This window comes from Sinohyriopsis cumingii, chromosome 9 (genome assembly GCF_028554795.1).
Source record: "Sinohyriopsis cumingii isolate HCF-2022 chromosome 9, ASM2855479v2, whole genome shotgun sequence".
Taxonomy (NCBI): Eukaryota; Metazoa; Mollusca; class Bivalvia; order Unionida; family Unionidae; genus Sinohyriopsis; species Sinohyriopsis cumingii.
The window spans coordinates 65,683,026-65,699,245 of record NC_142969.1 but is presented as its reverse complement, the minus strand read 5'-3'; the positions used below and the strand labels follow the sequence as shown (position 1 = coordinate 65,699,245).

The window sequence follows — 16,220 nt, the reverse complement described above, 5'->3', positions numbered from 1 at the left end:
CTGTTTCTTTTGCACTTAGGGTGGAGTTTCAGTCCAAGTTTTACACTGGCCAGGGCTACAAATTCATGCCTTTCTCCTTTGACAACCTCATTGACTATAGCCTGGAGGAAAAGTAAAACAAAATGCAAGTTCCTGCCCATCTCACTTGACAACTGTATTGACTACATATTGGAGGAAAATCGAAATGGCTTGAAGTCCCTGACCTCTTTTGATAGTTTCATTAACTACAGGCTGGGGGAATACTGGAACATCTATATGTTTAGGCTCATCTACTTTGACAATCTCAACGTCTGCAGCCTGAAGGAAAGCAGACAGCTGGAAGATCCTGCCATTCTCCTTTACTTTATAGACTACAACTTGTAGGAAAATGAGACATGAAATTTCTGTCCCTGTCCCTTTGACTACCTCATTGACTTCATCCTGGAGAAAAAAATGAGATACAGCACAGAATATGAACCATAATTATTAAAAGACAGGCTTTGCAACACATCTGTAAATTGACATTGAGATGCAATAGAACCTGTCTTGAAAGACCACCTCTTCTGCCAAAAATGTATGTTCTCTCAAGACAGGTGGTCTCTCAATACAGGTTATAATGTGTAATCAATAAATATGTGCTTTGAGAATATGGTCTATCAAGACAGGTGTTTTCACATAGCAGTGGACTTTTAAGGCAGATTTTATCTTACCACACAGAATGCAAAGCAAGATCTTATGATCATACCAACTGGGCTTAACAGACTGTCATAGTGTTATATTTATTCTTCATTGAAAAGGTCTTATGTATGTGATGAGCAGCCTCAAATTAAATCAAAGGTAGTATATGTCTCATATCAAATGGTTTATTATATTTTATGCCCAGTGTTACATCAGTATGATTCTATCTATAACTTAAAAATTTTGGGGAGGTCTTGCAGTAAATTAGTTGATCTGATGTAAACATTATACCAGTACCTTACCTTTTGTGGAAATGATGGCATTTCTTTTTTAAAAAATCACTTTATTTAGGAAGAGAGAAAAAACTTTAGGATTCTGCTATATATATAATATCAAAATTGAAATATTTGTCTGAGGCCACTTGTCTGAACCTGACATTACACAGATATTAGGATTCTCTCAGGCACTTTGTCGTATGTCTGAACCCAGCATCAGACAGATAGTAGGAAATCTTAATATGGATTTAGAACCGACAAAATTTTGGATATCAGATATTAGTTACATCCCATTCCTTCCCATGCACTATAATTGAATCCAGTATATCCCGTTAGGGGCCGTTCATTTAGTACGTACACATGGAGGATGAGGGGTGTTTAGTCCAAATGCATACGTTTGTGTATGGGTGGGTCTACTGATAATGTACATACGCATGGGAAATGGGGTGGGGAAACCTTGATAAAATTTGCCTAATACCTAACCTGTTTGACTGGGTTCAGTCGGCGTTTGAGTTTTTAGCAGACACTAGACAAACTTTTTAAAGTTACACAGCTTATTTATTTGATGCATCCAGACATTCAGCGTCAGTCGACTATCTGTATTTTTAAACATGTTAATATTATTAATCACTGATCGTTTATGCATCGATTAAGTATATGCCATTCTATAGAATTCAGGGGGAGGGGTGTGTCTAGCGTACATACGCAGGTGGGGAGTAAAAATGTATACATGTACGGGGGTGGGACAGCTTTGACAGATTGTTGCGTACATACTTAATGGATAGCATCTTAGCATATATTTAATGACGATAAGTCTCATTGTGTAGATATTTGTAGGATCTGTGTATAAATTTTGTGTGGTTATTGTTGTTATTGACTTTGTTATTCAGAAGTATAACTTTGTATAATTACCATTGATTACTCTAATAATAAATGGCATAATACTTTGATGAATTTATAAACTTACATACAAATACATGACTCCCTCATTGGAATGCAGTTACTGGTCATGATAAACTGGACTACTTTGTAACTTTTTTCAGATGTAGTTATATCATTTGATCAAGGAGACATTTTTTAAGGGTTTTTTTTTTTCATTACAAAAATTTAGGTTTGAAACATACTGTGCTAGATTTAATGTCAATACAAAAAGTAACTTCTGATCCCATAATGCCTTGCATGGAATAAAATTGCTGAAGAAAATCTTTCATGTAAACCTAGTCTTAAATTTTTCATGTTTCAGGAAACAAATAACTACAGAGGCATTGTATAGTAATAAAGCCATATGCTGAATTTGTTCTATTCGGGTAGTACTAGTAACTTTAGTTGTACACTTACAATGACAACACAATGAGATAGACTTTACATGCAAAGGCAAATGGACAACTTAGAAGCAAACAACATAGGCCAGATCTGCAGTTGCATAATGTACCAGCAGATCTGGATCTGTTCAGTTTGTTAGGAGTAATCAGTAGAACAAATACTGACCCTGATCTACCAGTTTGTTAGGAGTACTAGGTAGAACAAACACTGACCCTGATCTACCAGTTTGTTAGGAGTACTCAGTAGAACAAACACTGATCCTGATATGTGCAGTTTGTTAGGAGTACTCAGTTGAACAAACACTGATCCTGAGCTACCAAAGCATTCTGCAGCAGCACACCAGGATGTATGGGTTTTTTTTGGCTGTTGGACTAGACCTGTATGCAAGTATCTACATTAAGCAGTTTTATTTTGTTTTACTGTATTTAAGTTTATCCTTATTAAATATCATTGACCTGGTAGAGATCCACTGTTTTCATTCTTCATAGATGTATTGGGTGGGAGGGGGAGATGTATTGAGGGGAGTGGGAGCCATGGTCAGCTCTACATTATAACTATTACCAGATTATTATTTCCAGTGGCATTATAACAAGGGAGCACTGTATTTGTGCATTTAAGTGATTTGCTTCAGCCAGAGAGATACAGTAACCTCATTTATGATTGGCAAAACTGTAATATTATTCATATTCCTATTTTGTACTGCCTTTTTCTGGGCAAATGTAGTTCTTCATAGTGGCACTCCAGCCAATAAGTAATGTTCCATGTATATGCAAGTTACAGTATGTATGACGTGTTATGTGCATAATCAATATACGTATTTAGTAATTATTACAAATAGGTTCTTTCTAAATGGACAACACTCAGTGTGAAGTCTCTCTCCCATGTAGCTGAAGTTTTCTGGTATGAATAGGAGACATTTGATATGAAGGAAATGTTCAGTCCTTATTTGTTTTTTTTTTTATCATCAGGCAGATTAAAGGGATGGTTTGATTCTCTGTTGGATTAAAGGAATTTTGGCCATTTTGATCAGTGAAACAATGAACATTTACCAAATAAATATACCATTGACTGAAACCAAATTTGTTTGAAACCTATAACTAAATACCATTCCCTGAAATTAAATTTGTTTTGAAACCATAATCTGAATACCATTCACTGAAATCAGATTTGTTTGGAACTGTAATTTAATGCAAAGTATGATAGGTTAAATAGCTCACCATACTCTTTGACAAATAAATTTTGTATGGTTTGCATGTTTTCAAATTTGCTTTTCATCCCAAACCATTTGTTAAATTATTTACAAGCACATTTTGTTTACAGTGCCTAACATTGTAAAATAATCATCTTACAGGAAAAATCTACCCAATTTGTCATGTTTATTTTTTGCAATATTTATTTGTTATGGTTTTATCATGATTTATATTGATGTGGGATACCCATGTGTTATAGCTTTATCAATATTTATATTGATGTGGAAGTTTTGATAACTTGACTTTATATTTCTACATTGTAAACATATGCTATGTTCAGATGATTGTCTGGATTTTTATTGGGTCCTTACATTGGTAGACCATTTTTAGGTGAACACAAATCATGGCAAGACTCGGACTGTGAGAATATATGATGTTTGCTTTGACATACCATGAGTTAAGTATGGCTTGGCTGTGGACAGTTTGCAGGTGCCATGCTGACCTTGTAGCTAGATTGTAGGTACCATGCTGACCTTGTAGCTAGATTGTAGGTAATTGTGTGTTGAACAAGCAGTGTTCTGAGAAACAGCCTACATTATTTTATGCTAAATGTTTTGCTCCAAATTTTAGATCTTATAGGTTTTGTCTTTACTGTAGTGTACATTTGTTCAAAATAATTTCAGCACTGTTCATTAGGAGAGCCACAATATGATATAACTGTATGGATCAAATGATTCTGAATGTTTTAAAATCCATATAAAATTCTTCATACATCACCAAAGAACTATATGGTTAAGATGCTTTGGAGCGTTTTAAAATCTGTATAACATTCTTCATGTATCACCAAAGAAATATATGGGTCGAATGCTTCTAAATGTTTTTAAATCCATATAAAATTTTTTATATCACCACAGAACCTTATGGGGCAGATGCTTCTCAAAATTTTTAAATCCATATAGATTCTTTATATAATCCCAAAGAACTATATTGATCAAATGATTCTAAATGTTTTAAAATCCTTATAAACAGTCATTATAAATCCCCATAGAACTATGAGTAAAATATTTCAGAGTGCTTTAAGATCATTATACTGTAAAACTTTTTTCATACATCCCATAGAAAGATATGAGTAAATGCTTTGCAGCATTTTAAAATCCATACAAAATCTTAATGCATCACCACTGTATCCTAGAGGGAAACAAATAAATCCAGTAATTGTTCCCAAAGTTTTGCATCCCACCCTTGATCTAGAATAAATTATATATATGTCCATTGATGGGGGGGGCGCTCTACAGATATTATGAACTTCTGAGAAAGTGGTGGGTGTAAGGTGAAGTTGTTTACATTTGCATCATGTACAGTCAAGAGAATGTTGGTATACCTCTATGTTACATTCATATACTGTGCTGTAATTTCATTGGATATTGTGCTTGAAGAGATTGTAAATGATCTAAGCACACAGGTTACTAAAATGACTGCTCCTTTGTGCTAAAAATATCAGCCAGAATTAGTCTAATGTACACTATCTTTAGCATTTATTATAAGAGGGGAAATGAATTTTTGGCAGACTAGACAATAACAGCTTCTGAAAGTGCAATGAATGAATTACGAAATATAGAAAATGAAAAAAAATTTTAGTGGTTCTTTTTTGTACAATTTACCTCTGAAGTCCAGGAAGGAAAATGACCAAGCGGAGCTCGCAGATTTTTTTTTGAGAGGTACACATTTGAAGTAAAACCAAGTATAATTTGAAACAAATAAATACTCTAAAACCCATATTACACCTATCATTCATATATACCAAAATAAAGGGAATTAAAGGTTCTTTGAATAATACCTAAGACATTCAAGGTCCGTTTTAAATAGCCAGTATAACCAGTGAGGACACCAATGGAAATTCTTTTTAAAATTCTAACCCTATGTAAAATTTGAAACTGGTGATCTCCACCTGAGTGGACTTAGTCTCTTAAATCAAACCAGGAGGATACACCTCTTTTGGTATTGGTTAATTAAATAGATTGTATTAAATAATGAAAAGATTTGTACACAGAATTTTCTTCATGACAGAATTGTTGTCTATAACTTTTGGTTTTGATTTTAAATAGAATGTAGTTTTCCTAAATCTTTTCCAGTAAGGTGCAGAGCATTTCACTGCTTCAGTTTCACAGTGGTTTCTGTGAATATTTTTTTAAATAAGGGTTAAGGTTGAAGGTCTTCTTTATTTTGACATTCTGAACTCATGCTGTAAACAGAATCTTGCTCCTGTGAGATTTGAAGGTCAAGTGTATTGAAGTCTCATGATGCTGTGGGAAATGTATTTTTACCTTTTATGTTCTTTTATTAGAGATGAAAGAATGCACAAACAACTGTGACATTCCCTTAGCCCTCAGCCAAGAGATGCATGCTACTTTTTTGGGGTGGGGGAACTACTAATTAGAGAAAGGTTGATGTGAGAAGTAGCCAAATGTATACTTCATGAATTGATAGAAAAACATTGAGGGCTGTTACATTTAAACATATATGGTACCCAGGGAAGGTAGTTTTTAGGTATATATGCTGGGGTACTTTGATTTCACAGTTCTTATTAAAATGATAAGAAAATTCTAAATTGCATCTATGAGTGTGTATCCCACATTAATAGTGCCTCCCCTGGTTCACAGGTATCTTTTACTAGAACAGCCCTGATAATAGACCAGCTGTCATTGTTGCTGAAAGAAACTAGGAACAGGTAGCTAAAATTATGGATTGGACTCTGGGAAACTAATGATATCCTCATGATAAACAGGTTTGAAGATGATACCTATATTTCACACACTGAGGCCAGAATGTGAGCTACTAATCCAGAGAATGTTCTAATCTAAAGAATGTTCTAATCCAGAGGATGTTCTAATCCAGAGGATGTAGGAAAATAATTTAGAAATATGATCCTACCCACATCTGATTTTTTAAAAAAAATGCTTCATTCTGTTGGTGTCAGACAATGTTGAGTGTCTTATTTATGAGATTTGAAATGAATTGTAGATGAACATTTTCTGTTAGAAATATGAATGTTCCACTGAGAAGAGACTCTTGAAAGAAGTGAAGGAAATGTATTGTCTGATTGTGTTTCACTTCACAGCTACACAGTTATTGCATGTTATACGAGTTTATCATTGATCCCAAATTAGATTGGGCTCTAAAGGATTTAGGTTTATATTGTGCAATGGTGTGTATTTAGAATTTCCACAAATGTGGAAAATACTTGCAGTTGTTGAAATCTAATGAAATGTCACAACACTCCCAAACCAGCGTTTGAATAGACAGAGGTTGGTAATGAAAGACAACGTTTGAAGAATCTGTCAAATGCTGGTAAACAGTGGGATGTGCCCATCATCAGGTAATGGATTTATTATGGGAGATTTTTATTAAATGTTATCATGTAACCTTTGTAAATATGAATCTCAGTATTGTCTACAGTATTTGTTAACTTTTGTACGTAAGTGTTTTCTTGTTTTCAGATGATGTGCACACCATTAATTATGATTGCATTCGATAGATTTCATATCAGCTAGCCTGCTTATGAACGACCATTGCAGTTGCTGTGATGAAATGTTATGTGTATTTGAAAGTTTTATTTACTACTATGTAGTTGATATGTCAGAATTTAGTAGCTGTTGTCCAGTGTTTTTATTGTGAAAATGTGTTTGAATAAATGTTGTAGTGAATAAATTAATGGTGTTGTTCTCTGTAAATGATTTGTGAGGAAAACTGCAGATCCATAATCGGCCTAATTTTGTACATTTTACTGCCATAAAGACCCTAACAGAACTAGATAGAAGTTAAAGCCTGAAGAAGCAAAGTACGGAAGACAGCTTATCTTTGCACAGTAATTGTGATTTTAGTTCTTCATATATCCACCATTAGATGCAGCTATTATATTGTTCCATCCATGCATCTGTCTGTGTCCTGTTTCATTTTTCCACAGTAATTGAAACTCTCCACTTGCTGCTTTTACTAAACTTTGGAAACTGCCTGCATTGGGAATAAGGAATGAACCTGTCATTTTCAGGGTAATAAAGTCAAAGGTCAAGCTTATGTGGCTAAAATAAGAAATCTGGCTGCCATACAATAACATTAGTTAATTCATCGCAGACCTGGACCAAACTTTATGGATGGCTTGCACTTGGGTAAATACAAAGTATATAAATGTTGGGCTCAAAACCCCAAAGACAGTGTAACAGTAACTTAGAAAAGATAAAATGGTTTCTTCACAAAAGCATTAGTTTTGCATAACAGAATAAATCAGACTTTTGTGGATGGTTTGCACTTGGTGTAGGGAAGAAGCCTCCTGATTCTGTGTTCAGAAGGTTGAAGATCAAGGTCACTGTAACTGGGAGAAGAAAATGAATTCCACACTATATCATAATCCATAATAGACCTTGACTAAACTTTGTACATGGCTTCTTATGCTTAGAGTAAGATAGAAACCAATTGATACAAGGTTAGTGTCTATGTTGCAGAAAAAAGAGAAGTGTCTTTTGCCAACAGGTTTAGTTCCCAACCATTTACCTTGATCAACGTTTGTGGATGGTTTATACTGGGTAAGAACAACATTGACATGGGGGTCAAAAGGTTAAGAGGTCATTGTAACTTAGAGAAAAAGTTATGTTGGAAGAATAATGTTTTGTTCTAGAGTACTTGTATTTGCCTTGCATTTAGGGTGATCAAGAAACTTGAAGATTTGGAAGTCAAAATGTCATGGTACGTCTCGTAAGAAAATGATGGTTTCCACACATTAAGTTTCATGCAAGACCATATATCTTATCCGAATACCAAGGTCACTAGAATCCCAAGGTCACTGGAAACCTTGGTCATTCATGTCAGTCATTCCCCACTAGTTCCAACCTAGAGGACTTTTAAACACAGTGGGCCTATAAATAACCTGGAAATGACTTTCAGTACTTTTCATGTTATTGTTTTTATTACAGAACCATGAACAGGAAGTTTCTGTATTCATTCCATCTTTCAAATTGCATGTACAGTCCAAATTTTTATTTGATTTGTGTATTCATCTTAGAAGAACCACTCACTGCCACCAATAGTAGATCACTGTAGACCTAAGTTTTAATACAAGAAAGATTGTGTTCCTTTTTCCATTCCAGATTGCATACTCTTGACATATTTGTATGCTTGTATCGGATTATATAGCACATCAGCACAAAACTGGTAATAGTATTTACTGTACATCTTGGGACAAGATGAATTGAATGATTTTTTTTTCCCTTTCCGTAACTTATGGTCAAACTTTTTGTTACCTAGATTAGATGTGACATAACTTGTCAACATGAAACAAGTTGTGTTGAATTAACCTCCCCCCCCTTGCATGTTACAATAAAGTAGGTAAAAATAACTTACTTGATAACATACTGAAAGAAACTAACCTTGTTCTGTTCTTATTTATTTTTAGTTATTGTTCATAAGAAATTTATGTGCAAAAGAAATGTATCCACCATCTGAAGTCAAACACTGTGATATTGCACACACATCTGTATTGTGTATCACGTATATTTTGAGCAGGAACATTCAAATGTTATTTGTTGATGTGAAGATGTATAAATGCATCATGTCTCTGGTTCTAGTCAAGGCTTTCAGTATGTTATCAAATTGGATCCAGTAAACTTGCAAATGTTAATGAGAAAGAGAGGGAAAAAAGATAATTGCTTCGAGGCGCCAGCACTACATGCATAACACTGTGTATGGTGAAAAATAACCAAGAGTATGATATCCAGGTTAACAATGAAACAGTAATTCACAAGAAAAACAAAAATATATTCATTGTGAATGAAACTGGCACTATTTTTGCTAGCACAGATTACAAAATATTCTTAAAGAAGATTAATACTTTGTATGCTATTGTATCCTGCAGACATCAGTGTCTGGTTGTGTCAATTTTGATAACAAATGGCAAACAAAAGAAGCATGGGTAATGAATAAACATAACTGATATAGATATATAAACCTATTGATTCAACTCAGGCTATTAAATACAAATATTATTTGATTTAAAAAGCAAGCCAAACCAGGAAGTCAACTTGGGATACTTTTGAGTATGCTGATTTTATTGATATACAAAGAAGGCTGCCATAGGGAAACCATCACTGGTTTCATTTTACCAACATTCATAGGAATTTTAAAAATAAATCGAAACATTGGAAAAGTTGGGCCACTGTAAGTGACACTTGGAGCAAGCATTCTGTGAAATCTATTAGAGCACATGCTGCAACTGAGTAGGTTTCAGTTGTACACCATGATCACAGGAAGTTCAAATGAACCTATTAATTGAATATAGGACTACTTGGCACTAATCAAGTATCAAATTCACATCTTGATCAAAAAGTTTCAGACTAAGGGCTTTGCACTGGCAGATAACTAAGGAACTATCACTTGGAAATTAGACCTGGCTAATGAAATGGCAAATATGAATCAAATCAGAATTTTTGTTGCATTAAAAGCATTCTGAAGGAAAACACAAAATATAATTCAAAATATTTGTTGTTCAGACTTGCACAAAAATGAAAGCAATATACTTACCTGTAAACAACAAAAGATAAATAACATTGATGGATACTCCACTCTGAGGCAAGTAATATTAGATTTAATATTTTAAGCTCAAATGCTTATATTTGTGTCTTGTATTGTGTACCATAATAAAACAGTGGCATGATATTGTAAAACTAATTGAAATTAAAATATTTTGTACATACTGTAAATGTCTTGTATTTCCGATATTGTATCAAGATTTACAAAATTTCGTTCTTCAAAGTTTGCATTGAGAAAGAAATGTCTGAAAAACAGTCTCCTTTTTAAAAAAAATTATTATTATTAATAAAGTTTAAGTTTTAGTGCACTCTTTTGCATGCACGTTTTGAATGATTGCAACTTCTAGATCCAGACATTTATACTGTAATTAATCATTTTACCAGCTAAGCATTGATTTTATGGTTGAAATGATGATCCAAAACTTGCGACTCAGGAACAAAGATCTGTCCCAGAAAATACAGTGCACAAAATAATTACTTTAGAAATTAATGCTGTCCCAACATTTTCAGTAAATATGGTAGTGCTGATTGAAATTTTTATTTGAACAGTCATGAAATTTGATGAGCACATTGAACTCAGTAATGTTTAATCTGCTCTCACCATTTCCTGCACTGTTAGGTCACATGAAGGGAGCATTTGGGATATCTTTCCACAGAATTACAATTTTAATCCCAAATTCCGAAAAGGAATTAAAGGCCATATTAGGGCCCTATGTAATGAAGTCAACAGAGTTCTATTGTAACTACATCTTTCAATTTATCTTTTCATTAGCAATTTGTGTTTTGAAAAATAACTTTTCTGGAAATTGCTGATCTTTAACCAAATTTAGTATGCATCTTTATATGATAAAACCTTGAAAGATTTTAACCTCCAGCCTTTTCTGTCATCACAATGATGAGTTATGGCCCTTGATTATCTGTTCTTATGAGTTTGGTTTCTGCAGCAGAACTATACCAAGGTTTAATGGATTTCAATCAGATTTAGTATGCAGCCCTATGTTGAGGAGACATTGACCTTTGATTAGTTTTATTTCCAACATTCCACAAGATCAGTCACAGGAGGCATGCCCTCTAATTGCCCATCAACACGACTTTGGTTTCTGGAACATTTTTAAACCATGGTTTGTTGGATTCATGCAAATATGGGATGCTGCTTTATATTTGCAAGACCTTGAAAGAGTTTGATTTCCAGCATTCCACTTCGTTTGTGGGAGTTATGTCCCCGACCACCTGTCATTCTGGCTGGATTGCACAGCATAACTTGATCAATGTTTGTTGGTTTTCAATCAGATTTAGTATGGGCTCTATATTGATGAGGCCTTGAATGGCTTCTGTTTCCATGACATCATTTACACTAGTTATGCATTCTGATTACCTGTCCTGCTGAGTTGGGTTAATGCAGCATAACTTTACAAAGGATTATTGGATTTCAACCAAATTTTGCATACAGAGGTAACATAGAAAAATATGTACTTGACTTTCACTAAATTAAAAGAAAAACTTCAGGTACAGTGTCAGAGAATCAAATCTTGTTTATGAGAGCTTGAGTACAATAAATGGTTACCATAAATGACTGAGCACAATAAATGGTTATTATAAAAGACTGAGTACAATAAATGGTTCCTATAAAAGATTGAGTACAATTAATGGTTACTATAAAAGACTGAGTACAATAAATGGTTACTATAAATGACTGAGTACAATAAATGGTTACTATAAAAGACTGAGTACAATAAATGATTACTATACAAGACTGAGTACCATAAATGGTTATGACTGAGTACAATAAATGGTTACTATACAAGACTGTACAATAAATGGTTATGACTGAGTACAATAAATGGCTACTATAAAAGACTGAGCACAATATCTGGTTCCTATGAAAGACTGAGTACAATTAATGGTTACTATAAAAAACTGAGTACAATAAATGGTTACTATAAAAGACTGAGTACAATAAATGATTACTATACAAGACTGAGTACAATAAATGGTTATGACCGAGTACAATAAATGGTTACTATACAAGACTGTGTACAATAAATGGTTATGACTGAGTACAATAAATGGTTACTATACAAGACTGTGTACAATAAATGGTTATGATTGAGTACAATAAATGGTTACTATAAATGACTGAGTACAATAAATATTTGCTATAAATGACTGAGTACAGTAAATGGTTAATATAAAAGACTGAGTACAATAAATGGTTAATATAAAAGACTGAGTACAATAAATGTTTACTATAAAAGACTGAGTACAATAAATGGTTACTATAAATGACTGAGCACAGTAAATGGTTACTATAAAATATTGAGTACAATAAATGGTTACTATAAATGACTGAGTACAATAAATGGTTACTATAAAATACTGAGTACAATAAATGGTTATGATAAAAGACTGAGTACAATAAATGGTTACTATAAAAGACTAAAAGATCATATAAGAGAGCTTGAACATGGTAACTTAAAGGATCATTAAAGCATATAGATGTTGATGCAGTCATGATGTCATTTATACTTCTTGCATATTTTATTCAAAGAAAGTATTGTAGCTATTCACACAGAAACTCAATCAACAATGCATTTATCTTGGTTAAAATTACCATGCACTATTTTAGCACATACATTCAACCGTCTGTCGCAAAGAATTGCTGCAAAATTAAAAAGAATTACAATTGGAAGACATTTTGCAAAATCTGGATGAAGTAAAAGCCTGTACACCATCATGTTGTATAGACGAACAGATTTAAATACTCTTTTTTAACAGAAGCTTTGACATCTAGTAGTAACTGAAATTAAACTTGATCAGAGTCCATCATGACATGGATAAGAAATACAAAATGGCATAAAAGGCTTTATACTGGTTACAGGCAGTATGAAACCGTTTCAGCTGCTGTGTTGTGTTGATCAGGAATAGTTACAAGCATATTTGTTCTTTAATGTTGCTAGTACAACACTGGTAGGTATTGATGCTGTGAAGGAAGCAACTGCAACAAAGTTACACAACATGATGAAATAATAGCGTGTTCCTTTCCCCAGTTGAACATTACTGAGGACATGAAAAGAAAAGCAACCAGTAACACTGAAATCAAATATAAGTGTTTATTTTTATCATAAGAGAAGACAACAGATACAAATACAGTTTTAGAAAAAAAATGCAGATAGGAAAATTTGAATACAGATACAAAGACCAGGAAGAGGTGTAATTAAAAGAGAAAGCAATTTTGGAACAGCTTACAGGAAAGCAAAATATAATATAGAAAAGGAGGACAAGAAGTTAACAAGACCAAAGTGAACTCTTGGTCATTCGGGTTTTGTCTGCTAATTTAAATACAAATGTAGAACTATCTATACAATCAACATTTTGTGAGAGAAAGAAATTTATTTTATGAATCCAATTAATAGGACAAGTGGCAAAGTATCCATTTCATTAACAAGAATGGATTTTGTTGTAAAGAAAGGATCTTGCATTTGAAATAGATCCTTTTGTTCTCTTAAATATTCATCACCAGTAGTGAATGTGGGCACCCTAGGGACAATGGGACTTCCCATTAAAAACTGGGTCTCGGCACTCTGGGGACTATGTAAATTTAACATGGGGAAAACTTGCCCGGCACTCTGGGGACAATGGGAATCTATTTTGGGTCAGTCTAGTGACAAGGGAAATTTAACATGGGAGAAAAAAAGCAATTCTAGGGAAAAGGGGAATTTAACATGGGATTTTTTTTTTGTTTTTTTTACAAATAAAAAAAAGGGTAGGCAATTTCGAGAGATTGGAGTGGCCCTGAAAAGGGCCTTTGGGTTTATATTAATATGCCTTTAACATAAAGGGCACCTGCAACATCTTCTTCGTCTTAGGCTTCGTCTAATGGTAGGTCCATAGACTAAAACTCTTTTGAGGCATCCTTGCCTCTCCACGTAAATCCTACGTATCCATAGGCTTGTGGCGGTCCTATGGACAACTGTCCACTCGGATCGGACATACATCGGTATGTCCGTCCTGAACATCATCGTTGACACAAGCGTAAAAGATTGCACATCGGTCCACATGTTGAGGCGCCGAGAACAAGTGAAGGAATGCAGTGAACTGCACTTATTTATAGGAAGAGGAAGGATTGAAACGAATTGAGTTCGTTGACCAATCCAAACACGCATTACATAATTCAGTCAGCCCCGCGTCCAATCCGAAGAGAGCAGTCTGTGACGTCACGTGGTCTATATAGATTCGCTAGCGCCTGTGCGCAGTCAATTCATGCGACACTTTTTCAACATGACGGAAACTCAGAAAACGATAAATTGTGGTGCACCAGCAGTGGAGACCGCCCAAGGGAACCCGGACTTACTTTCAGAAGAGGCGAATTGGGATTTTGTGGATTTTCTTACCTCGCAAGAATTTGTTCCGGAACCTTGGTCACCTTCATTACCGCACGTGGAGAATTTTAGACAGAGACAGAAAGAAGAATTGGAGAAATTTATACAACAGCAAAAGGAAGCGGAACAAGCTTTTCTCCTACAGCAACAACAGCAAGAAGAAGAGGTAAGAAAAAAACAAGAAGAAGAAGAAGCAGCAGCAAAGAAACAAGGGTGTGAAAATCAAACGGTCACGGTATTGTTAGACATTTTAGTGGAGTCAAGAAGTCTGAAACAAATGTATCAGACTTCTTTATTACGATCGAAGAGAATACGACCTTCCCGAGCTAAACACTCCAACCCTGTGACAAAGCCTACCGTACCACCCTTAGTGATTTCAACCAAATCATCATCATCATCAACAGTACGCAGTCCAGAAGTAGGCCTTGGCCGTGGCAAAAGCTTAAGACAGTTAAAGTTGATTGCTTAAACTCACCCTTTCACCAAAAAAGGGCCTTTTCAGGGCCACCCACGTCTATTGAAAAGAGATAGACTTTCAATTGCCAATAACTCAAAAAACCATTTTACCCCTATAGTACGTGTTTATGAGTGTGTGAGTGTACGTTCTTATTTTAAAATCAAAACCCAAAGACACTTACCTTTTTCTACCTAATTTATTCTTTTATAAATATTTACAATCCAATTCACAATTCACAATTCGCAACAGAACACTTTAAAAAGTTCATTCACTTCTTCTGTCTCATTGTTTAGTCTCTCTGTTTTTTAAATTTCTTCACCATCACAGTCTTTTCCTCCTCTTCCTCCTCACTTTCTTCCCTGCTTCTTTTCTTCTCCTGTTTCTTTTTCTTTACCTGGCTGCTTTCTTCCTCTGAAGAATCCCTCTTCTGACTCCTCTGAAGAAACCCTCTCTTCTTCTAACTCCTCTTGTTTCTTTTTTGGGCAATCTGGAGACCAATGTCCTTTTTCTTGACAATAATAACAGGTATCTTGACTTTTGTCTTTTCAAGCCCCCCTTTTTTTTTACTTTTTTGACGGTCTGGACACTCTGAAGACCAATGCCCTTTCTTCTGACAGATATAGCAAGTATCTTGACTTCTATCTCGAAAGGAAGGTGAGTAGTCCGACGACTGGTCTGAAGAGAATTTTCGGATGACCCCTCGCAAAGCTCTGATGAAACGTTCGATCTGGCTAGTCTCTTCCATCGTTGTGCTCGGTTTGAGAGTGAAATGAATAGTGAAAGGACAAGACACATACCCTTTTATATACGCTGGTCTGCTATGACTATAAATTAGTCCATGGTGTTTAAACTTTAGTCATCTGACTTTTTGCTATCAAGATGAAACGATCCAATTCATATGAGAAGAAAGAAGAAAGTAAGAGGCAGAAACGTGATCTATCGCCTCGTACCAGGGCTGAAGTCTTGGCACAAATTCATGCCAGTGATTTTGAAGAGGACATGAGTGAACCAGAATCCCAACCCTGTAAACAAAGTTCACCACCCTTAGTCAACCCTGAAAAGTACTATGACATTCGAGAGATGGAAAAGCGTCCCTCTAGAAAATTTAGAACCACGGCTTACAAATACACGGTGAAGTTTAAAGATTTCAAGGCTGAAGTACCGTTAGAGAAAGCAGAAGGGTTCATCACCGACATGTGGGATTCTTTGCTCACCACACTCAAGCGACAATGTCAACCCAAAGAAGAAGATCGCTTGAGACTTTCCATACAACACGATGGTTTGAAATCTCCTGTTTGGATCGAGTTTAGCAGCCCTGCAGAATTGACCGCTTCCAAAGTCATGGACAAAATTCAACACGT

At 34.8% G+C, this 16,220-nt stretch overlaps 1 protein-coding gene across 4 annotated transcripts in view; it reads left to right on the top strand.

Annotated features, from left to right (window-relative positions):
- The window catches only part of LOC149791935 (V-type proton ATPase 116 kDa subunit a 1-like), a 139,215-nt gene extending 132,062 nt beyond the window's left edge, over positions 1-7,153 (top strand). For all 4 annotated transcript variants that reach the window (XM_089970455.1, XM_089970458.1, XM_089970454.1 and 1 more), the window contains exon 22: positions 20-7,153. In XM_089970455.1, coding sequence (XP_089826581.1) covers positions 20-116 — 97 coding nt within the window. In that variant the 3' untranslated portion in view covers positions 117-7,153. The remainder of the gene's footprint in view (positions 1-19) is intronic.
- Positions 7,154-16,220: the final 9,067 nt, after the last annotated feature.